This window comes from Scyliorhinus canicula, chromosome 5 (assembly GCF_902713615.1).
Source record: "Scyliorhinus canicula chromosome 5, sScyCan1.1, whole genome shotgun sequence".
NCBI lineage: Eukaryota > Metazoa > Chordata > Chondrichthyes > Carcharhiniformes > Scyliorhinidae > Scyliorhinus > Scyliorhinus canicula.
This window is the reverse complement of record NC_052150.1, coordinates 17,254,964-17,280,324: the sequence shown is the minus strand read 5'-3', so window position 1 is coordinate 17,280,324 and position 25,361 is coordinate 17,254,964. Positions and strand designations below refer to the sequence as shown.

Below are 25,361 nucleotides of genomic sequence, written 5' to 3'. Positions count from 1 at the left end.
CAAGGCCCACTCTTGTACTTTTGCTAATCACCTTAAAATATTGAAACATCCGAGAAAAAAGAAATGGGCAAAGGGCAAACTGCTATTTTCACCAAGTTAACTGCGGAGCAGCCCAACTCCAATACCATTTATCCAGAAATAAGGAAAATCGCCACTGAACCTCTCCGTTACTTTGACAACAATATGTATCCGCTGCTCAGAAATAAGGAATAGCCACAAGGTTGGGACATTGATTAAAATATCATTTAATTGATTAATACTGCTTCCAATAAAATACATTTGAAGATACACTGTATAAAACAATCTAGACTTTAATAATTTACTATTTACATCAGCCAAAAATAGTAAGTTAGTACATATTTGTTTAAAAGACGCTTGCACACTGGGACCTGTGAGAGTGCACTGCATAGTGAAGCAGCATGGTGCACACACAGCACCCTCGCTCAGTCAGGCTGCCTTGTCCAAACGGTCAATAATCCCGGCCCTTGGTTCCCATTAGTCGCTGATGCTGCCAGTCTGAATACTGATGGGGTACTTCTGTGTTGGCTTCGCAACAAAAAAAAGCTCTAATCGAGTGTGTTGAAAGGCAAGCAGGGCCAGGGTCACGAAGAGAGAGATCCGTCCAGGAGCTGACACAACTCAAGTTGGGATCATTACTGTTCCTCATTTATTTTACCAGCAGGTGAGCAACGTGGCCTGGCAGGCAGATTGTCCAAGGCCCCGTCTGCTGACGCTGAATCCTTCCCAGATACAAACAAAACACCTTCACACTGAAATTAATGTTGTGGCTTAGGCCAATTCTCCAATAGTTCTGTTTCAAAAATGAGAGGATGGGGAGGGTCGAGACCTGCCTTTTCACCATGGTCTACGTTTTACGACTGTTTGATTACCATGCGCGGTTGTTCATTATTTTGTTTTCTGAATTGGAGGAAACATCTCTTGCTTTTCCTGAACGTGCCTGTGTGGATTTCTGGTATCTTCAAGAGTTAGCCAAAGACCAGGGGGGTGGGTGGGGGGGGGGATGTCAAAAGCAGCTTTTCACATGTCACTTTCTTTTGTGTTCTGTAAACATTTCAAAGGAGCGAGAGACTAAAATACGATGGTCACTGAATTCAAGTATCCTTCATCAATTGAACCAGCCAGCTGAAAGAGGTGTCCAAGGCGAACATTCTGATCCTGGGCTGCGAGGAGGGGGCAACCAGAGGGTGGAAAGAATGGGGCACGGGGGGGGGGGGGCGGGGGGAATGATGCTTAAATACACCCCGTGCCAGAATCACTCCAAGATATCAGTTTCAAAAGGGACTAGCTGATAGTAGGACAAGTTTGTAACGTAGGCGCTGGGGTCATTGCTCTCGGCTTCTTCAGCATACTCGCTTTCGCTTTCAAATCTGCAAGAGAACAAGTTTGAGTCACTGCGGTCAGTGGGTGGACACATGAGACAAGCATACAAACCACAGCAATATCAGCGACATAGCGAAATCTCCCCGGTCAAACCACAACTGTTATTTCACACACTGTAACAACAGCGACTGGACCCGACACTTACTTATTGCCTGTGAAACATTTGTAGGTAATTCTGAGAAATGACTCAAGTTATTTTCTTTATTCGAATGATTTGAAAGTTAGCTCCTCTCCCCTGAGCGTCTCAGATCTTCATTCCCCTGATTCAATTTGTGTGACGGCAATTTAGTAAGTAGCCCTTCTCCCTTCCCTCACCTACCCTCAGATGGGAATCTGCCTCGTCTTCAGCTTGAGTATCATTCGGCCCCAACCGTCCCGGCCGATTGCATTTCAGATTTCAGATCATTTGGGTTTTGTGGGGAGGCAGTGGCGGAGTGTTATAGTCACTGGACCAGAGACCCAGAGTAATGCTCTAGGGTCCCCAGGTTCAAATCCCACCACTGCAGATGGGGAAAACATTTAATTCAATAAAATCTGAAGCCATTGTCGATTGTTGTAAAAGCCCATCTGGTTCACTAATGTCCTTTGGGGAAGGGCATCTGCCATCCCATGTGTGACTCACAGCAATGTCATTGACTCTTAATTGCCCCTCGGGGGCAAATAGGGATGGGCATTAAATGATGGCAGAGCCTGCGACGCCCACATCCAATGAATAAAAAAAAATACCGGGTGTAAATGTAAATTTACGTTACGATAGCCAATAAAATGGGGAATAGATTAAGCTGTATCATTGAATAATAAATACAAAGTATCCATAATAAGTGATTCAGCATTCAAAAGCATTATAGCTCCAATATTTTGTGCAACCCAACCCATTGATCCAGATTTTGAAAGTAATTCAATAATTAACGCGGCGGATAGTCGATTATGCTTGCTGACAGCCTCTTAGGACTGATTTAAGGAGGAATCCTGGGATTTTTCAGTCCAGTTCCTGATCCCTGCCGGCAGCAGCGGACAGTTTAGATGCCTGGAGGTCACCTCCTGGCACTCCAGGCCTGCTTAGAGGCCCTGCCTGCATGGATGCCGCGGCAACAGCTGAAGGCCATCCTGCGGAAGGGTCCCTTCCCCACCCTTCCCCCTCCCTCCAAACCTCTCCCACAATAATGACCCGATGGCAAAAACAACTTTTTATTTCAACTTTGAAAAACGTGGGACAGAATGCCCTCCATTTCGAAGCCTGCTGCTCCTCGCAAGCCAGAAGACCTCTGATTGGCCCTCCAGCTTTGAGAGCCCTCCCCCCCCCCCCCCATCCATAATTGCACGGTGAGCCCACCGTCTGGCCTTTAATTTGGTCGCTGGGAGGACGATCACATTTAGTGACTGTTACCCATCTCAATGCAGCCTCCTGACCACTCCACCCCCCGCCACCTTTTGAGCCACAACAGCGGGTTTCGGATAAATTCAGCCCAAGGTTTCATCTGACTGAAATACATATTTGTAAATCATAGAATTTACCGTGCAAAAGGAGGCCATTTGGCCCATCCAGTCTGCATCGACCCTTGGAAAGAGCACCCTACCTAAGCCCACGCCTCCTTCCCATCCCTGTACCCCAGCAACCCCATCTAACCGTTGGACACTAAGGCCGGAATTCTCCGACCCCACGCCGGGTTGGAGAATCCCCGGGGGGGGGGGGGTGTGGGCGGCGTGAGCATCACGGCGTGCTGCCCGACGGCGGCTCACCGATTCTCCGATTTTGGGGCGCCCGCGGGAACGCCACCGTGCCCTTGGCAATTGTCATGGCTTCGACGGGTCGAGTGCCCGCCAAGTTCGGCCAAGTCTTGCCGACGTGGGTTACTCAGGTCCCACGCGGCGGGACCTGGAAGGTGCATCTGCGGGGGCTGTCCCGGAGGGGGGGGGGGGGGGGGGGGGGGGGGAGGGGTGATCCGGGTGATCCGACACCGGGGGGGGGGGGAACCTCCACGGCGGTCTGGCCCGCGATTGGGGCCGACCGATCGGCGGGCTGGCTGGTTCCATGGGGGCCTATGTTCCTCTGCACCAGGCCCCTATTGGGCTCCGGTATATTGCACGTGGGCTGGTGCAGAGACAGGAACCCACGCGCATGTGCGGAATCACGCCGGCTGTGGCGCGCTTGTGCGAACTCGCGCCGGTCGTGCCACGCCGGCTGGAGCTGCGGGGACCTCTCTGACGTCGGACTAGCCCCCCAGAAAGAGGATCATGCCGGACAATTGAGGACCATTGACGCCGGAGTGGTTCACGCCGACGTCAGAACTTGGCCGCGGGATTGGAGAATCCCAGCCTCAGGGGCCATTTAGCGTGGCCAATCCACTTAATCCAAAGGGATGGAAACCGGAGCACCCGGAGGAAGCCCACGCAGACACGGGGAGAAAATGCAAACTCCACACAGTCACCCGAGGCCGGAATTGAACCTGGGACCCTGGAGATGTGAGGCAACAATGCTAACCACTGTGCCACCCCTGCCACTGACCTCAGTGCCTGCCCATGGCACCCAAGAGTGAATGGATTATATTTTTTTCTTTGCTTTATCTGTAACTTTCTCGGTTCATTTTCCAGCATAATCAGAAAATCATGCAGGCGCTGCATCTGAATTGCAGCAGATTCACACCGGCCAGTGCCAATTCAGAAATATTACCCCGGTATATCTATCCCAAGTAAAGCAGCATGAGCTAATCGACTTTTCTGCTCAAAATTCCTATCTCATTCTGGGGAATATTTACTGCCAAAACAAACACTAAGCCTTGAGCAATATTAATGGCAAAATAAGCAACAAACTGCCCTCTTGTGGAAAGTGTAGCATTCCCCAATATTAGCATATACATTGGCTGCTTTGAAAATTCTTCAATCTACCCTGTTTCATCTTAATTGTCTGTGTTCCTGAAAAGACTGACTCTTGTTGGAGCACGGGTCCTGTAGCTTCTGGTATATCATTCATCTTCCCACTCTTCACCATGTGTGAAGAAGCCAAGAAGGCCTTTCAATTCTTACTCATGTGTGCTATTCCTTGTAAAAGCATCCTGCTCCCTTCTCTCACTACACTTCTATACTTATATAGTGGGGCCAGTTTAACTCACTTGGCTAGATAGCTGGTTCATGATGCAGCGCGGGTTCAATTCCTCAGCGCGGGCTGAGGTTATTCATGAAGGCCCCACCTCCTCACCTGAGGTGTGGGGATCCTCAGGTTAAATCATCATCAGTCAGCTCTGCCCCTCAGAAGGGGAAAGCAGTCATCTGGGACTGTGGCGACTTTACCTTACATACATAGTCAAATATTCTCAGTTTGTTATGTTATCAGACACAACAGTTAAATTACTTCAATCAAATATTAAAATTTACTGAAGGATAGACTGAGGAAAGTTCCAGAGGTTTGAGGTTCTGGTGAAAAGGGGACAGGCTGTCTCATTGGCTGGATTGTGCTTCTAAACGACGCCAACAGTGTGGGTTCGAGCCCGGTACTGGCTGTGGTAGTTCATGGAGAGCTGTCTCCTTGCCTAACCCTGTGCTTGATGTGAAGTGGTGCCCCTCAAACTATGTAACCTTGCGGCTCTCTCTAATGGAGACAGTTGCCTCTGTGGATCAATTACCAATAAGTCTTGAATTCAGACGATGCAGATATAAGTCAGCAGAGGTTTATGCAGATTAGGGAGATTCTAGAAGAGGAAAAGAGGCACCGGTGAGCAGTGATAAAAGGAAAGAGCAGAAAGTTGCTAGGAAGAGAGACTGGAGCCTAGAGGCATGATAGAGGAATTGTCCATCAGCTATAACAGGATTAGTTTGTTATATCCTGGTGAGGAGCGCTTGAGGAGGAAGACTGAGAAGATACAGCAGCAATAAAATAGACTTGAATGGGCTTGGCCTTCGTTGGTTGTAAGAGTCTTTAAAGGGAAATTAAATTTTTAAAACAATAACCTTTATTGTCACAAGTAGGCTTACATTAACACTGCAATGAAGTTACTGTGAAAATCCCCTAGTCACCACATTCCGGCGCCTGTTCGGGTACACAGAGGGAGAATTCAGAATGTCCAAATTACCTAACAAGAACCGTCTTTCAGGACTTGTGGGAGGAAACCGGAGCACCCGGAGGAAACCCACGCAGACACGGGGAGAACGTGCAGACTCTACACAGACAGTGTCCCAAGCCGGGAATTGAACCGGGGACCCTGGAGCTGTGAAGCCACAGTGCTAACCACTGTGCTGCCATGCTGCCCAAGAGGCTGCCAACCTCTTTGACCTTCTTCTCAGGCAGTCGCTCAGGGTCGAAGATGATTTGCTTCCACACTAAAAATGAGTTGCCAGGTGACAGTCTGTGTCATAGGAGGGGCAGACGGTGGTTGGAGGAGTGGGTGCGTGGGGTGCCCGGGTGGGTGGGGTGCCCAGTTGTTGTGTGCTCCTTACGCTCCGGACAGTTGGCTTCAGCTTGCTTTCTCAAGGTGTTCAGCTCTTCCCGAATGCTTTTCCTCCAGTTTGGATGGTCCTGGGCCAGGGACTCCCAGGTGTGGGTGGGGATGTTATGCTTGTTCAAGGACGTTTTCAGGATGGCCTTGATTCTCCAGCCCTCCTGGGGTTCACTTTCTGTGTTAATGCCCCAAGTAGAGTGCTTGCTTCAGGAGTTTCAGCTCAGACTTGTGGGCAATGTGGCCCGCCCAGCAGAGCGTGGTCAATGCTTCGGTTCCGAGGATATTTGCCTGACTGGGTACACCAACTATCCTGTCTATCCTGCCAATGAATTTGCAGGATCTTGCGGAGACAGCACTGTGGTACTTCTCCAGAGTTTTTAGTTGCCTGCTGTACATAGTCCACGTCCCTGAGCTATATAGGAGGGCTGGTATTATTGCTGCTCTGTAGACCATCAGCTTGGTGCTGGGTCTCAGATCCTGGTCTTTGAACGTCCTCTTCCTCAACTGATTGGAGGCTGCGCTGGCCCACTGCGAGCCTCGATATGAAGCAACATTAGACAAAGGAGCGGGAGTTGGTCATTCGAGTCTGCTCCATCATTCAATAAGATCATGGCTGATCCTTTACTTCAGCTCCACTTTCCAGTCCAATCCCCAAATCCCCCAATTCTTTCAGTCCCCAAACCTCTATCATTCTTGAATATACTCAACCGACTGAACACCCACAGCCCTCTGCATCAGAGAATTCCAAAGAGTCACAACCGCTTGAGTGAAGACATTTCTCCACATCTCAGTCCTAAATGGTTGACCCCTTATTGTGAGATTGTGACCCCTGCATTCTAGATTTCTCAGCCAGGTAAACAAGTTTCTCCAGTATGTAGACTATAAAGCCCTTTAAGAATTGTATGTTTCGACGAGACAACCTATCATTCCTCTAAACCCCAGAGACTAAACCCAGTTTATTCACAGGGCAACCCTCCCATCCTAGGAGTAAGTTTATTAAACCTCTGTTGCACGGCCTCTTAGTCAAGTAGATCTTTCTTTATAGAAGGAGACACTAAGGAACCAAATGCGCAGATCTCCCCAGTTTAATGATACAATTTAGGATTTGCCCACACAAAGCCCGTAATGATCCTACTCACCCGCTTAAAAAAGGCCTTAGGGATGAAGATGGGGAGGGACTGAAAGACAAACAAAAATCTGGGGAGGACAGTCATTTTCACGGTCCGCACCCTCCCTGCCAGTGACAGCGGGAGCATGTCCCACCTTTTAAAGTCCCCTTCCATTTGCTCCACCAACCGGGTCAGGTTGAGCCTGTGCAGGGCATCCCATTTCCTGGCCACCTGTATTCCCAGGTAACGAAAACTTTTCTCTGCCAACCTGGGCGGCAGCTCTTTCAGTCTCTCCTCCTGCCCCTTGGCCTGGATCACAAACAACTCGCTCTTTCCCATGTTCAGTTTGTACCCTGAAAAACTACCAAAATCCCTCAGGATCCGCAGAACCTCCACAGGGTCCAAAATATACAAACCCAATTCCCCCCCCCCCCCCCCAAAACCAGCTAGTGGTTCTATAGCTCGGGCAAATAGTAACGGGGAGAGGGGACACCCCTGCCTCGTTCCCCGGTGAAGCTCGAAGTACCCCAACCTCAGCCGGTTTGTACATAGACTTGCTACAGCCGCCTGGTACAGCAATTTCACCCAGCCAATAAAGCCCTCACCAAACCTAAACCTCCCCAGCGTTTCCCTGAGGTACTCCCACTCCACCCGGTCAAAATCTTTCTCTGCGTCCATCGCTGTTCCCACCTCCGCCTCCCCTCCCTCTGAGGGCATCATAATAATATTCAAAAGTCTCCGGACATTGGTATTGAGTTGTCTGCCTATAACAAACCCAGTCTGGTCTTCCTCTATCACCCCTGGGACGCAATCCTCAATTCTAGTGGCCAGAATCCTAGCTAGCAATTTGACATCCACGTTTAAAAGCGAAATCGGCCTGTATGACCCGTAATGTTCCGGGTCCTTCCCTCGTTTAAGAATGAGTGAGATCAAAGCCTGTTGGGGGGAGAGTTCCTTTCTCTCTAGCCTCATTGAAGGTCCTCATCAGGAGTGGGCTCAATATTTCCAAAAATTTCTTATAGAATTCTACCTGGTAACCGTCCGGCCCCGGGGCTTTACCCGATTGCATGCCCTCTATACCCTTGACAATCTCCTCCAGGGCAGCACGGTGGCGCAGTGGGTTAGCCCTGCAGCCTCACGGCGCCGAGGTCCCAGGTTCGATCCCGGCTCTGGGTCACTGTCTGTGTGGAGTTTGCACATTCTCCCCGTGTTTGCGTGGGTTTCGCCCCCACAACCCAAAGATGTGCAGGCTAGGTAGATTGGCCACACTAAATTGCCCCTTAATTGGGAAAAATGAATTGGATACTCTAAATTTATTTAAAAAAAGACAATCTCCTCCAATTGAATCGGGGCCCCCAGCCCCTCTACCAGGTCCTCTTCCTCCTTTAGAAACCTCAACTGGCCCAAAAATTGCCTCATCCCTTCCGCTCCCGTCGGGGGCTCCGAATTGTATAGTTTACTGTAGAATTCCTTAAAGACTCCGTTCACCCCCCCTGGATCCACCACCATGTTACCCTCCTTATTCTTTACTCCCCCGATTTCCCTGACCGCCTCCCTCTTTCGCAGTTGGTGTGCCAGCACTCTACTCGCTTTCTCCCAAACTCATAGACTGTCCCCCTTTTGCCTTGCTCAGCTGTGCTACCGCTTACCCTGTGGTCAGCAGTTCAAACTCCGCCTGCAGACTCCGCCGCTCCCTCAGGTTCTGTGGGATGTTTAACATCTGACTGACCCACTGGAACAAGCAGACCGGGCTCCAGTTTAATGCCTAACCCAAGGAGTGCCAAATTCCACCAATACAGACATCACTGCTTCTCTTCAATATTTCCAGCATCAACTGCAAGTGACAACTAATAACAGGACCAGCATAAACATCCATTGTATTTAAATGAGACAGCACGGCATTGGCAGTGTCACCAACCCCCCCCCCCCCCCCTTTCCGACTCGTGCCTGCTGGAAAAGCGCCCAAAAATGAACAGGAGGAAGAGGAAAATCTGGGCTTGTGTCTCCACTGTCATTTCATTCTAGCATTCGGCCTGTCGCCAAGGGCTGAGCAGATGCCCTGCACAGACTCGCTCGTTGTCACTTGTGCTTGTACGACATATTTCGAGAGTTGATAAGTTTGATGAGCTGGCACTCCCATCTGTTTGTGGAATTAGCTGCATTATTAGCTTCCTCTTCCACTTATACTGTTTGTTTGCTTCAGCACACACGGAACAAGTAACATTCACCCCTGCCCTCTCCACACGCCAGCTGGTCAATGATGGCTCGGCCAGTTAGTCCGATGGGGGGCTTAGCCACAGGTCAGGGAGATCCAAGGTTTGACATATGCTGAAAACAATGCTCTCAGTTAGAAAGGCAGTAGGAATTTGCCTCAGTGCCTCGCTGTTGGAGAAGCGCATGTGTGTTGTTGTGAAAATGTCTAATGTTATGATTGATTGGTTTTTGGAATAGAATCGTTAGTTTGGGTGAAATTAAGTGTGCAAAATGATTGAAATTCTTCAATTCAGCAATTGCCAGAGCACCCAAGGTATTTAAGTGTCAAAGGTCATTCCGTGTGTGCTTCCAAGGTCACAGTTAAAAGGGTGGGAGCCATAAAATAGCCGGTGAGCCCACTGACCGAGGGAACTGAAGAGAGTAAGCCTGAGGAGAACAGTCCAATCTTCATTAGAGTAGCAAGTTATTCACATCATTCCACAGATCCTAGATCTGATAAGCAAGGGGCCTAAAAGTATCCACATCCTTTTCAGCTCAAAAGATAAATTTGGCAATCTCGGTTAATTAACTAAAATTGCTAGACATCCTTGGTGTGCCACATTGCCGGGGGAATAGGTTTCAGGGAGTCAGCCTTTGGCTTTGCGTGTATGTTTTCTCACAGAAATGGTTTGTCAACTTGGAAGACTGTGAGAAGGCAGTCCCGCTTCTGCCAGCAGCCAGAAGAGGAAGCCATGTCCCTGGGTTGGAGTCATGATGCAGTAATTGCGAGGGGGGTGGGGGGGCGGAATGAAAAATCCAAATACATGATGAATTAAAATTGTTAGATCTGCTTGATACAGCAAGTGGAAGGGAGTGACAGTGGAATTCCCATAGGGACGGAGGGATCTGGAAGCCCTAGTGCCAGACTGGGAAAATCAAAGTTAATTCCTGAGAACTGTGGCATACCAATGTTTGATCTCCAGAGAATAATTGAAGGAACCGTCAAGGCCCTAGAAGGTATAGGGAAACTCTTGGGTAGAAATAAAAATAGAGTAGCGAGTCACCCATTGATATTTTCAGGCTTAAATAATAAGGGTTTAAGAAGTATTGTGTTAAGTTAATAGTACTTGCCTTGTTTAATTCTTGTATACTAAAAGTTTCTTTGTTTAAAACGTAAAATCCTGTGGCATAGTTCTTTCAGGTAATAACTGGGAGTTTGAGATTTTTATTAAAGTCAAAGATCTCCCTCGATAATAAAATTGTGCATATCAGTTAATGGCAGGATTGAGTTCAACTATAATACAGCTGTCCAACCATTTGCAAGTAGCTCCTTGTTGATTTCTCATGTTTCTTTCCTCTACTAGGCCCAGGCTTGTGCCATGCTATTGATCCTCTTATGCCAGAGTAGCTCTCCAGTCCCGAGCCCACCCTTCAATTGTCAGTTGAGAAATGAAGGCTGGGCCGCTCTGCACAGCTGCTCCCGCTCTGCCAGTGTTGCTTCACTGGGGGTGCAGGTGAAACCCTCGCTACATCCATAAAACAGGGCTGCACTTCTGGGCGAAGTGACACTGGCAAGAAGCAAGCAGCAGCCCAGGGATTCCCAGCTTAAAGTGCCGGGAAGGCATCTTCAGGAACTTTGAGAATTCCTGTTGCGCTTCAAGCCCAATTTCTGTGGCAAATCTAATGGAATTCCACAGCACAAAAATGTTGATTGTTCAGTAATAATAATATTTACTGTCACAAGTAGGCTTACATTAACACCGCAAGGAGGTTACCTAACAAGCACGTCTTTCGGGACTTGTGGGAGGAAAACGGAGCACCCGGAGGAAACCCACGCAGACACGGGGAGAACGTGCAGACTCCGCACAGTCAGTCACCCGAGCGGGAATCGAACCCGGGTCCCAGGCTCTGTGAAGCAACAGTGCTAACCACTGTGCTACCGAGCCGCCCATATACCCAGGATGCACCACTCCTCAGTCTGAGTGTAACAATTACCTTTTTCAAACAAACACGACCCACACTAATGGGGCCGGCTTCTCCCTTTCTGCGACTAAGTGTGGACGCCAACGGAGAATCCGTGGATTACTACCGTAGGAAAATCTGCGCCGCTCCTGCTCCGATTCCGCTATCAGTGAGGGGCTAGCACGGCACCGCGCAGAACACCATCGATTCCCCTGAAAAACGGTGCTGGGCTTGCCGGGTCCATGATGGACACTCGCACGGCTGACAAGCTGCAGCCGCACAATACACCCCCCACACACACACTGATCAGGGCCGAAAAGTATGGGACAGGTTGCGCTGGAGCACCCATACAGCTGATGGGTCAGGTGGGGCTAGAGGGCACTCATACGACACAGGTCACCAGGTTTACAGCCGGCTGTCAGCGGTGTGCGCAGCCGCAAGGCTGACCTGCCGGCTGTGGTAATGGTGTTGCGTACCCGTCCACCCCGACCCCTTCTGGCCATCCCCCACTACTCCTCCCGACCCTGGCAAATGCCCCCCCGGCCAGCGGCACGACTGTCGGCGAAGTATGGCGGTGCTGGACATTGTTGGTATGCCCTCTCTCTCAGCAGCCACCACGGCAGGTTTCACGGGGGGAGCGATTCTCCGAACCCCGTGCCGGGCTGGAGAATCAGCGGGGGGGGGGGGGGGGGGGGGGGCGAGCGAATTGCACCACGCTGCCCCGACGCCGGGACACCATTCTCCCGCCCGTGAAAAAACGGACCGCACTGAGAATCGCCGCAAACAGCCGTAGCGGCGATCCTCCGGCGGCGCCGCGATTCTCCGGGCCGAGCGGCCGTATGAAAAAATCCGAGTGCCGCCGCCGCCGTTCTAACATGCTGTGGGCCGGCGGGACCTCGGGGTTGAAGGGTCCGGGGGCGTGGGGGGGGGGGGGGGGGGGTCCAACCCCTGGGAGGCCCTCCGTAGTGGCCTGGCCCGCGATCGGGGCCCACCGATCGGCGGGCTGGCCCGGCTCCTGGATCCCTGCGCCATTTGGCGTTGGGGCAGGCACGGGGATGACGGCCAGTGCGCTTGCGCTAGTTGGCGCCGTCCCAACTGCGCATGCGTGGACCCCGCGGCGCCGGGTTCATGCCGGGACCGGCAGCTGGAGCCGCTCCAGCGCCATGCTGGCCCCCCCCAGGACCCGAGAATCAGGTCTCTGAACCGGCACCGGTGCCAGAGTATAGTACTCCCATTTTGGCGCCGGCACCGGCACTCTGGTGCCGGACCAGAGAATCGCGGCCATGATGTTTGAAGGCACACGTGGACTGTGCCGTCAGGAACTCAGCCTATCGGAGGCAGAGAATTGCGGGTGGGCCCACTAATGATATTCAAACGGTGATTAAATTATGCGCGGCAGGCGTCGTATTGATGCCGTTTTCAAGGTGACGGAGCTTTGCAATTTGGCGTCAAACCAGCGCCTGCCACGATTTTGGCATTGGACGTTATTCTCCGCCCGATCGCACACCCCGATTTCGGCATCGGCTAACGGAGAATCCTGCCCATGGTTTTCACTGAGCAAAGTCGAGCACTTCAGAATGAGCCGGCTGTGATGTGGTTTCTATACCTTGGTGGTTGTTTGTAGTGACAGCTGCCACTTGCTATTAAATCTGCTGGGTGACGTGTAAAACGTTAATTATATATTAATTGTGTTTAATTGTGGGCAGGTGGTGGACATTAACTGGCATTTCCCTTGAGCACCTATAAAGCTGTTCATTGCACAATCCGAGGAGCCAAAGATGAGGACATTTTAGAGACAAGTCTCACGATTCGGGAATATGAACTGAGGAAGAGGGACTTGTGTAACACTGGGAATTACGGCTTTGGGATCCGGGAACACATTGATCGGGGCATCAAGTTTGATCCTAGCATTGGAAATCATGGTCCGGATTACTATGTGGTCATGGAACGGCCTAGACTCAACACTTCTGCTAAAAAGGTGAACAAGAGGACGCACTGGGCCCAAGGAGGATTCATTGAGGGGGTTTCAGCAGAAATATGATGCTGTTCTCCTGCCTGGAAAATTATTTGAAGAGCATGTGAAACGTTCAATAACAGCCAATGTGTAACAGGACAAAATAAATAAAGCAACAGCAGTGACTAGTTAGCTGAGAAAAGAAAAATGTGCCACCCCAGATTAGCGGCCTCATTTCCTACAATATAACAATGACTACACTTTAAAAATTATTAATTAGTTTTAAAATTCTACGGTCCTGAAAGAAGGGCAAGGTGGCACAGTGGTTTGGGGCAGCACGGTAGCATGGTGGTTAGCATCAATGCTTCACAGCTCCAGGGTCCCAGGTTCGGTTCCCGGCTGGGTCACTGTCTGTGTGGAGTCTGCACGTCCTCCCCGTGTGTGCGTGGGTTTCCTCCGGGTGCTCCGGTTTCCTCCCACAGTCCAAAGATGTGCGGGTTAGGTGGATTGGCCATGCTAAATTGCCCGTAGTGTCCTAAACAGTAAGGTTAAGGGGGGGTTGTTGGGTTACGGGTGTAGGGTGGATACGTGGGTTTGAGTAGGGTGATCATTGCTCGGCACAACATCGAGGGCCGAAGGGCCTGTTCTGTGCTGTACTGTTCTATGTTCTATGGTTAGCACTGCTACCTCACAGCACCAGGGTGCCGGGTTCGATTCTGGCCTCGGGTTACAGTCTGTGCAGAGTCTGCACGTTCTCCCCCTATCTGCGTGGGTTTCCTCCGGGTGCTCCGGTGTCCTCCCACAATCCAAAGATGCACAGGTTAGGCGGATTGGCCGTGATCAATTGCTCCTTCGGTTGGGGTTGCAGGAATATGGTGGGTGATTTGGCCTAGATAAGGTGGTCTTTCAAAGGGTGGGTGCAGAGTCAATGGGCCGAATGGCATACTTCTTGCACTGTAGGGATTCTATGAACTAATCTATATCAACACAGCTGATATTGAGCACGAGCCTTCAGCTGAGTGGTTAGCCTCGGGCTTCTGAGTCAGCAAGTTCACGTTTCAAACCCCACTCCTAACAGAAACCCAAATCTGTGGATAGAAACAGAGTTAACGGGGTGGATTTTCATCCGAGAGGCGAGGAGCAGGAATCGGGAAATTTCCCGATTCCGCCTGCCTCGGGAGGAAGTGCCTGCAAAGTCAGGACTTTCATTCCAAGGGGTGGGTGGACGCTAGAGGCAAGCCTGCTTGCCAAAGGTTTGAAAGCCTCACGGCACAGAGGTCCCAGGTTCGATCCCGACTCTGGGTCACTGTCCGTGTGGAGTTCGCACATTCTCCCCGTGTTTGAGTGGGTTTCACCCCCACAACCCAAAGATGTGCAGGGTAGGCGGAGTGGCCATGCTAAATTGTCCCTTAATTGGAAAAAAAGTAATTGGGTACTCTTAATTTATTTAAAAAAGGAAATTAAATGGGACTATAATCAATTGTATTTCAGTTTCAAAGTTTGCATTGCAAAGTAGAAAAGTGACTTTTAACTGCCTAACAGAACTGAAGCAGCTGTCTATGAGAAACCCTCAAGGAATTCCACAGTTTGTCAGTTACTTATATTCCAGAAGTATTGGATTATTAAAATGTATACTTATATTGGATGTGAGCATCACTGGCATTTGTTGCTCCTCCTAATTGCCCTTCAACTGAACATAAGAACTAGGGGCAGGAGTCGGCAATTCAGCCCCTCGAGCTCGCTCCGTCATGCAATACCATCATGGCTGACCTCCTCTGGGCCTCAACTCCGCTGCCCTACTCGTTCTCCATAGCCTTTCATCCCATTACTCATTAAAAACCTGTCTATCTCCTCCCGAAATTTACTCAATATCCCGGCATCCACCGGACTCTGGGGTAGTGAATTCCAGAGATTCTCGACCCTCTTGAGAGAAGTCCTTTCTCCTAATCTGTGTTTTAAATCTGCCGCCTTTAATCCTAACACTATGACCTCCTCGGTCGGGATGGCCTCACAAGAGGAAGCATCCGCTCCACGTCTACTTTGTCAGTACTTTTTATCATCTCTTATACCTCAATTAGATCTCCCCTAAACTCGAGAGAGTCTCGGCCTAAACTCCTCAATCCCTCTTCACATGACAAACCCCCCCGGGCGGGAGTCTCCCTTCTGGGGACTAACTCCCCACGTCGGTGGGAAAACCGGCACCAACCACTCCCGCGCCAACAGCCCCCAAAAGAGAGGAATTGCCCGAATTTCCGGGAGCTCGGTGGATGCTGGAGGGGTTGGCGGCGCTCCAGGCGGCACCGAAGGGCCAGCGCGAGTTCGCGCATACGCAGTACGGCCGACATGATCTCACGCATGCGCAGACCAGCCGGCGTATTTCCGCGCATGTGCAGACCAGCCGGCGTATTTCCACGCATGCGCAGACCAGCCGGCGTATTTCCGCGCATGCTCAGACCAGCCGCCGTATTTCCGCGCATGCGCAGACCAGCCGGCGTATTTCCGCGCATGCGCGGGGTTCTCTTCTCCGCACCGGCCCCCTGGCAATATGGCGGAGCCCTCCAGGGGTCCGGCGGCGGGGAGGAAAGAAGCCCCCCCCCCCACGGAACAAGCCCGCCCACAGATCGGTCGGCCCCGATCACGGGCTAGGCCGTCCCCTCTGCCCCCTGAGGACCGCCCCCGCATACTCACCTGCCAGGTCCCTCCGTGAGTGAGGTGAGTAATTCACGCTGGCGGGATTGGCCAAAACTGGACGGCCGCTCGGCCCATTGGGGCCTGGAGAATCACCGGGGGGGGGGGGGGGGGGGAGGGGGGGGGAGGCGCTGTCAACAGCCCCCGACCGGCGTGGTGGGAATCCCGCCGCCGCCCGTAAAATGGCGTCGGCGAATAGGGCAGCCGGCGGCGGGGCAGCAGGGCGGGATTCGTACCTCCCCCCGGGGATTCTCCGACCCGGCACGGGGGTCGGAGAATTCCGGCCCTCATCTCAGGAATCAATCTAGTGAACCTCCTCTGAACTGCCTCTAATGCGACTACGTCCCTCTTCAAACAAGGCGACCAAAACTGCATTCATAGAATTTACAGTGCAGAAGGAGGCCATTCGGCCCATCGAGTCTGCACTGGCTCTTGGAAAGAGCACCCTACCCAAGGTCAACACCTCCACCCTATCCCCATAACCCAGTAACCCCACCCAACACTAAGGGCAATTTTGGACACTGAGGGCAATTTATCATGGCCAATCCACCTGACCTGCACATCTCTGGACTGTGGGAGGAAACCGGAGCACCCGGAGGAAACCCACGCACACACGGGGGGATGTGCAGACTCCGCACAGACAGTGACCCAAGCCGGAATCGAACCTGGGACCCTGGAGCTGTGAAGCATTCGTGCTATCCAGAATACTACCGTGCTGCTATTCATGTGCGGTCTCAGCAATCCCTTGTAAAGTTGCAGCAACACTTCCCTGCTTTCATACTCAATTCCTTTAGCTATAAAGGCCATAATTCCATTTGCCTTCCCTATTGCTTGCCGTACCGGCATACGAGTATCCTGCGACTGAGTAGCTTGCTGGGCCATTTCAGAGGGAGGAAGTGAGTCAACCACATTGCAAGTCAGCCTGACTGGGTAAGGGTGGCAGATTGCCCTCAATGCAGCCACGTGGGTCTTTACAACAATTGGTGATCTTTTCAAGGTCACTGAGACGAGCTTCAGAACTCCAGGTTTTTTGGGATTGAATTGAAATTCAACCATTTGAACGCATGTGCCCTGAGCATTAGCCTGGCCCACTGAATCAGTGGCACGGTGAATTTAGCACTAACGCCACCCTCGCCCCCTGAATCAGTGGCACGGTGAATTTAGCACTAACACCACCCTCTCCCCCTGAATCAGTGGCGCGGTGGATTTAGCACTAACACCACCCTCTCCCCCTGTCACACTCAGCCTAGCTGTGAAGTGGGAGCAGGTTGACTGGAGAAAGGGGAGGTTTTGAAATGCCAGTCAATGATGGACAGCAGTAATTACTGGGCATTTCACACTTCGGCAGAGAGCGGCTCATTTGCTGTTAAACGACTTCCCTTTTCTATTAAAAACCAATGGAATGAATCAGGTTAAAGAAAAACATCAAATAACTGAGAATGGAACAGTTTCAGGTGAGCGATTAACAGAGACAGGTTAATAAAGCATGCAGTAGCTCGGACTTTATTAATAGGGGTACAGAGTACAAGAGCAAGGAAGTTGCGTTAAACTTTTATAAAACACTTGTTTGGCCGCAGCTGGAGTATTGCATCCAGTTCTGGGAATGGCCCTTTAGGAAGGATGGGAAGGCATTAGAGAGGGTGCGGGAAAGATTCAGGAGACGTGGGTCCTGGAATGAGAAACTTCAGCTATGTAGGTAGATTGAGGATGTTCGGACTGTTCTCCTTGGAGAAGAGAACGTTGAGAGGAGATTTGGACCGAGGTATCCACAATCATGAGGGATCGGGACAGATTTCGATAGGGAGAGACTGTTCCTGTTGGTGGGAGGATTCAAACACGAGGGCACAGACGGGCAAAAGAAGCAATGGAGACATTTTTCACGCAGAGAGTGGTTGGGATCTGGAGTGTGGTGGAGGTCGGTTCCACCGAGGCTTTCAAGAGGCAATTGGATTTTTATCTGAAAAGGAAGAATGTGCAGGGTTACGGGCAGCAGGTGGAGGAATGGCACTGGGTGAGTTACTCATTTGGAGAGCTGGCACTGACACAATGGGCCGAATGGCCTCCTTGGGTGCTGCAATAATTCTGAGATCTGGGAGCCGGCACCTCACTCGCAATGCTGTCTTGGAGAAGTGGAACGGAGCAGAAAGCTCGGCCAGCACATAGCCCTCAGCGCTCATACTGGGTCTGAACAATTGTTGATTAGTCCACGCACAATTCTTCAGCATGAGGACTGCAGGCAAGCTGGTCCCAGGACTTTGGGCAGCACCGTAGCATTGTGGATAGCAGAATTGCTTCACAGCTCCAGGGTCCCAGGTTCGATTCCGACTTGGGTCACTGTGTGTGCGGAGTCTGTACGTTCTCCCCGTGTGTGCGTGGGTTTCCTCCGGGTGCTCTGGTTTCCTCCCACAGTCCAAAGATGTGCAGGTTAGGTGGATTGGCCATGTGGATAGCAGAATTGCTTTACAGCTCCAGGGTCCCAGGTTCGATTCCGACTTGGGTCACTGTGTGTGCGGAGTCTGTACGTTCTCCCCGTGTGTGCGTGGGTTTCCTCCGGGTGCTCCGGTTTCCTCCCACAGTCCAAAGATGTGCAGGTTAGGTGGATTGGCCATGATAAATTTCCCTTAGTGTCCAAAATTGCCCTTAGTGTTGGGTGGGGTTACTGGGTTATGGGGATAGGGTGGAGGTGTTGACCTTGGGTAGGGTGCTCTTTCCAAGAGCCGGTGCAGATGGGCCGAATGGCTTCCTTCTGCACTGTAAATTCTATGATAATCTATGACTCAGTCAATGATGTTTCATAGCTGATGTCAGGTACCAAACTGTCTCTGCCTTCTTGTCAAGGTCTGACTTCCATTCTGCGCCTCCCCAAATTTCCCTTAGTGTCCAAAATTGCCCTTAGTGTTGGGTGGGGTTACTGGGTTATGGGGATAGGGTGGAGGTGTTGACCTTGGGTAGGGTGCTCTTTCCAAGAGCCGGTGCAGATGGGCCGAATGGCTTCCTTCTGCACTCTAAATTCTATGATAATCTATGACTCAGTCAATGATGTTTCATAGCTGATGTCAGGTACCAAACTGTCTCTGCCTTCTTGTCAAGGTCTGACTTCCATTCTGCACCTCCCCAAATTTTCTTTGTACCCAATCTCAGGAGACAGAAGCACAATCCTGCATCCTACCACTTTGTGCCCCCAATCTAAATCAAGCAGTGTTACTGCTCTATTCTAGAACTATGTAACTTCAAATAATATTGCATTTTGATAGCACCATTCACAGCCTCAGCACATCCTAAAGCATTTGACAGCCAATGAAGAATGGTTGAAGCACAGTCACTCATTACGCAGGAAACACGGCAGCCATTTTGTGCACAGCAAGCTCCCACACACAGCAATGTGGTAATGACCAGAGAGTCTGGTTTAACAGACAATGGTGTCAGACTTCCCGATATTTTGTCGGAGGGGAATTTTGCTCATCCAGTACTGGATGCTGGAAAAGCAGAAAGGAAATCCCTGAGAGTGGAAGCATTGAGAGAGGGGGAGGTCAGGTAGAGCTGGGCCTGGCCGAGGGTGCAAGCCGATGTGGTGTTTTTACAATTGTGTCAGCGAGGGGCAGCACGCGGATGCCCCCTGCATAACTGGGGTGGGGGCAAGAGTTTGAGCCTCGATCCACCCGGCCCCCAGTACAATCCAATGCTGAAAGGCGGCTCAGTGTTACCCAGGGAGGGGGGAATGTTACGTTACGCACGCAGTGAGATACTATGGGAGGCGGCCTGGGGCCTTTCAACGGCTGTGGGATGTGAACCATCAGTCAGTCTGCCACACAGTAGTGAGAAAAACCATGTTCCAGGTCACGCAGTCCCGGCAGCCACCATATATTACACCCAAGGCGGTTACCATATTAGGGTGGATCATAACTAATAGCACAAAATGTGTGATGTATAATCACCCCGATTTAAAGGTTATCAGTAGTCATCGTCTATCGTATTTCTCCAGTCGATATTCTGCCCTGCCCCCTCCCCCCGCTTGAAGGAGGCGAGTGGGATTTGCCGCTTTTGACACCTCCGGCGCACCAACAACAACAACTTATATCTACATGGCGGCTTTAACACGATAAAATGTCCCAAGGAGCCTCGCTGGAGTGCCACAGAATGAAGCCCGATCGGGAAACGTTAGCCCAGGTGACCAACTGCTTGATCAAATAGGTAGGCCTCACAAAGGAGAATGTGAGGCGGAGAGGGGTAGGGAGAGAATTCCGGAGCGGAGGATCAGGGCAATAGGACGCAGGCACCAATGGCGGAGTGATTAAAATCGGAGATGCATAAACGGGCCAGGATTAGAGGAGCGCAGATATTCCGGAGGGTTGTGGAGCTAACATCTCCAGATTAACTCATTCCCCACTGTGAGGTCAGAGCCAGGTCCCGCCGGTAAGACCCTTGTGCAATTCACGCCGACGGGACAGGCCGAAAGCGGGTGGCCGCTCGGCCCATCGGGGCCAGGAGAATCGCCGGGGGGGGGGGGGGGGGGGGGGGGGCGCTGCCAACGGCTCCCAACCGGCGCGACGTGATCCCCGCCCCCGCCAAAAAAACGACGCCGGGAAATTCGGCAGCCGGTGTCGGAGCTGCGGGGTGGGTTCACGCCGCCCCCAGTGATTCTCCGACCCAGCGGGGGGGGGGCGGAGAATAGTGTCTGTCGGGCATGTCACATTCAGAAAGGAGGTCCTGCAAATGTTGTTGTCATCTATTTTGTCCCCTTTGGGCGAAGCTACTACACAGCTTATTCATATCGGAAGAAATAGTCTTCTAACTTGCTGTACCCTCCCGGTGCTCCATTTCAGTTGAAAATTAAGGTTTACCATAGTTTCTATTGTATCCTTGAACAGTTTTACACAGAAACCTGACTGCTCGGTTAACAGGCAAGAAGCTCACCAAACCACGGCCTCTGCCACCTCCATTCAGGACAAGGTTTCTATCATCATAACCTGTTCTCCCACTCCCTCGGTTAAATGATCTTGCTCAGCCTGTTTCCCACCCACTGGCAAGGAGATCCCCTTTATTTGAGGGAACTAATAGAGTATAACTATGTATAGAATAATAAATGGCTGGTGGCGCGTTGAGAGCTATAATCAGATCTCGTGGGTTCTGCAGAGGTCCATAAATTGTTTTCGATTTGGTCTCGACGTCTCGACTCAATTACAGGCTCGAATGCTAGAGCTTGCTATGCGGCATCCCATAATAAACCAACTTCAATTATCCATGATAATTCCACATTATAAAAACACATACTGAAGTCACGTAAAGATATACTCACAGGTTTTCCGTGGAATCTGCTGCTAAATGCTGGTCTTTTCCATTGGGAATATTGTGGTCAAAGACTATTGTTTCCGTGTTCGCTAAGCAAAATCCATTCGAACGCATAATTTCTGGGGGGAGAAAAAACATTACTGGTTTGTTTCAGGTAATCGTGAAGTGTACAACTGGCTTCAATCGTGGCGAGGTGATGTTTCATGGGTATAGGCCGTTAGCCAAGGCACAGGAGACCCTTCGGAAAGAGTAGCTGTTACCTCATAATGTCCTCCCTCTTCCTGAATTTACTCTCACCTCCCCCCTTCTAAGGTGTTGACGTTCCCCTGGCTGCCATTCCTTGGGGGTCTGCTTTGACTCAGTGGGTGGCGGTCCCACCACTGGGTCCAAAGGTCGCAGGTTCAAGTCCCACTCCAGGGACTCAAGTCCCCAACCTATGGACCATCACGCCAGCGGTTCTGTGCATGCGCCAGAACACACTGGCTTTCCAGCCCATGCGCCAACTCGTGCCGGCCGGCGGAGGTCCTTCGGCACCAGTTTCCGTGGCGCCAGCCACTCCAGCATCGACCTAGCCCCCGGAAGTGCGGAGGATTCCGGAGTGATTCACGCCACTCTTTAGCGCCGGTACGGCCTGCCCGCAGGTTGGAGGAGAATCCTGGCCCCTGTCTTGCTGATTCGTAACAACAACACCAGAGATAACGTGGAAGTCCAATGCTCCTGTGTGGTTCTGAGGGAGCACTGCACGGTCAGAGATACTGGCCAGGAGTTCCCAGCCCTGCCAGAGGCGAGAATCGTCGCAAGCAGGACGGGAACATTCGGAGAGCGGCTGAAAATTCATCATCAGTGCCCGCCAATGGCGCGACTGGAACATATCGCAGGCTGTCTTTTCATTCAGACAAACCAAGGCCCTATCTGCCCTCGCAGGTGAATATTAAAAATCCCACGGCATGGAGGCACGGGGTCCCGAGTTCGATCCCGGCCCCGGCTCACTGTCCGTATGTCTCTGCGGGTCTCACCCCTACAACCCAAAGATGTGCAGGGTAGGTGGATTGACCACGCTAAATTTCCACTTAATTGGAAAAAAAAATAATTGGATACTCTAAATTTAAAAAACGATCCCACGGCACTATTTCAAAGAAGACTAAGGGGTTACATCCTGTGCCCTAAACAATATTTATCCTTTTGCCAACATCACTGAAAACATTAATCTTTAATGGGCTTAATGGCTGTGTGTAAATCAGTGTTCTATATTACATCAGTGATTATTGCAACAGTCTTTGGGACATCAGAAGGATGTGTGAGGTGCTATATAAATACAAGCCTGTCTTTACCGCGTGTGCCAACCTAGCCAGCAGGTGGAAGCACTTGGGTCAACCATGACCTTGACACAACCCTGCACACATGCACCATTCAGCAGCAACCACTGGATGGCGATCAAGGGCTGATATTTCCCATTCAGCCCAGATGTGTAAAATCACACCGACCACACTCCCCTGGGTTGTCATCAGCTTAATTCAGCACAGACGAGAGATTGTCCTGGTACCTTCCCTGCCTTCATGGTTTATCCCCACATTGGGTACTGTGTACACCCACCCAGCAAGCAGGAATCACTCCGTCAGTTGAACAGCGCTGCACCAGAATCTCCATCCTCCAGAATCCTCAGCTGTCAAAATGACAGGAGATTTTAGCGGGATGGAAGGGAGGGAGTTTGGGGGGGGGGGGGGGGGGGGGGGGGGGAGCACCGCGAACACCCAGCCTCTCTCATTTGAACAACATCCACGCCAGACAGGTGGAATTAAAATCCAGGTATCGCTGTAGAAAGTGGTGATAATGTTATTTTAATAAGCACGTCCGTACCGAGTAAGTTAAGAAAACAAAGTTTTATGAACACAAGCTCTTTGTACGCTACCTGGCAGACGCATACCGAGTTCCTGCTGAGGTTGGTACTTTAGTGGCCGACCTGTTATACATCCCGAGCGAGGGAGCTCGTACTCCGCACGGAGCTCGGGAAAGCCAAGCATTCCCGCCCCAGAGGTTCCGTGCAGGATATATCAGTTATGTCAACTGTATTGTTAACTTTAAGGATAAACAGATGGAGGGTATAGATTGGCTCAGTATCCTGGGCACCAATAGGGCCGGATTCTCCGGCCTCCCAGCCGTGTGTTGGTCAGCAGCGAGAGGCGCCGCCTGTTTGCAAGCGGCGGGATTCCCTTCTCCCGCTACTGTCAATGGGAACTCCCACTGAAGCCACGCCGCGAGACACCCACAGGGGGTGGCGTGTTGCCGGCAGGATCAGAGATTCCTTCCGCCAGCGAATGGACAGAGAATTCCGACCACGAAAAGGTATTCCGTGATCGTTGGCCACCACGGGGGCTGGGGCGCATCATCACCCTCGATAATGATATCTTGGTTTAGTTAGTTAAGTTTCCATGATTTGTCAAAGGGTTATCTGACTCAAAACGTTTGCACTTTTCTCTCCCTGCAGATGCTGCCAGACCTGCTGAGATTTTCCAGCATTTTCCCTTTGGTTTCAGATTCCAGCATCCGCAGTAATTCGCTTTCATTATTTGTCACGTCTTGTTTTGGTTTATGTTCAAGAAGCTTAAAGTACCGCGGGGGCCGAGTCGATCCTTCTGCCGAATCACCCATTATCAAAATCAAGTATGTCAAAGTGACGCCTTCATTCTTGTTATGAGCGTCGCCAATGACGGAGCAACGAAGGAGAATGTTTGGGCCACTGATGTTGGCAGATTGAGGTGAATAGTTCAGTCCCTATTTCACTCATTTGTATTTGCAAATATCCACTGCCTACAATACCCTCCGGATTCTGAATCGCTCGCACTGCTGCACGTTCAACCACAAGGTGGCGGTAAAGGACCCACAATAAACCCTCCAGAAAGCAGAGGCCCAATTAAACCAGACAGGATTCTGATATTGTAAATTGCAAATTGTCAAACTAATTATAATAATTTCAATAAATTTAGAGTACCCAATTCATTTTTTCCAATTAAGGGGCATGGCCAATCCACCTAGCCTGCACATCTGTTTGGATTGTGGGGGAGGAACCCACGCAGACACGGGGGAGAATGTGCAAACTCCACACAGACAGTGGCCCAGAGCTGGGATCGAACCTGGGACCTCGGCGCCGTGAGGTTGCAGTGCTAACCCACTGCGCCACCGTGCTGCCCTTTGATTAGCCTTGTTGAAAGCAGACTGCTGCTTACTTCATCAGCGATCAACAATCAGACGCAAACATCCAGCGATCGAACAGCAATTCTCAAGGTCTAGCTGGGCAGGGTGATGGATCCCTGTCTGTGACATGGTTCTCTGCTCCAATGAAACATAACAGAGGCACGGCCAGGAAAGACTGGAACAGGCCAGCGGTTAGCACTGCTGCCTCACAGCGTCAGGGACCCCGGTTCGAATCGACCTCGAGTGACTTTGTGTGTGGAGTCTGCACGTTCTCCCCGTGTCTGCTTGGATTACCTCCGGGTGCTCCAGTTTCTCCCACAGTCCAAAAATGTACAGGTTAAGTGGACTGGTCATGCTAAATTGCCCCTGAGTGTCCAAAGGTTAGGTGGGCTCATGGGGTCTTTCGGAGGGTCGTTGCAGACTCAATGGGCCAAATGGCCTCCTTCTGCACTGTAGGGATTCTATGAAACACTGCCTCTGGTGGTTAAAAACTACTGAAGCCTCCCACAAATAAATACTTTAACCTCAACGACATTTGAGGTTGGTGTTTTGAATGCGTCTTCCTCACTAATGTAAGTTGAGCGGTACATCTGGCAGCTCACTCAGCACAGAATGAATCTTGCTAACTAGAATGTTCCTGGCAGGAACCCCGGACAGCAGATGGGCATTAACTGATTCAGTCCATGATTCAATTAATACCACCACGAACGTAATGGGAAAATAAGTTGTTTTAATAACCCCTGCATTGGAAATGCTTTGTAATAACTAAAATATTCCAGGCATGGTTTTGCAGAGTTTATTTTTAAATCTTTGATGACACAAAAGCCCACAATCGACGTTTGAAAGCCGAGATTCACAACACTATGAACGGACGGTCTTTTCTACACGGCTACAAACCAGCAATTCATGAATCCTTTTGTAAATTGTACCTGGGACAGACCATGGGAGCATTGGGAAAACTCTCACTCACCTGATATTTTGACGGGACTTTGGAAACTCATCTGGACCTTCTGGATGGTGTCATTTTTTAATACTTGGTCTATTGATGATCTTTCGAAAAAGGTGAGGACAACCTCTGACCTGGAATACTGAACAGGGACAGAAAATGAGTGCGTGAGGTTTGAGAAACTCAACAATCGT

At 50.8% G+C, this 25,361-nt stretch overlaps 1 protein-coding gene across 1 annotated transcript in view; it reads right to left on the bottom strand.

Moving 5' to 3' along the window:
* Positions 1–224: 224 nt before the first annotated feature.
* pxdc1b (PX domain containing 1b) overlaps positions 225–25,361 on the bottom strand; it is a 54,768-nt gene continuing 29,631 nt past the window's right edge. Inside the window, exons 3-5 of the mRNA XM_038796658.1 lie at positions 25,192–25,309; positions 21,037–21,148; positions 225–1,388 (exon numbers count right to left, since the gene is read on the bottom strand). Coding sequence (XP_038652586.1) covers positions 1,274–1,388; positions 21,037–21,148; positions 25,192–25,309 — 345 coding nt within the window. The 3' untranslated portion in view covers positions 225–1,273. The remainder of the gene's footprint in view (positions 1,389–21,036; positions 21,149–25,191; positions 25,310–25,361) is intronic.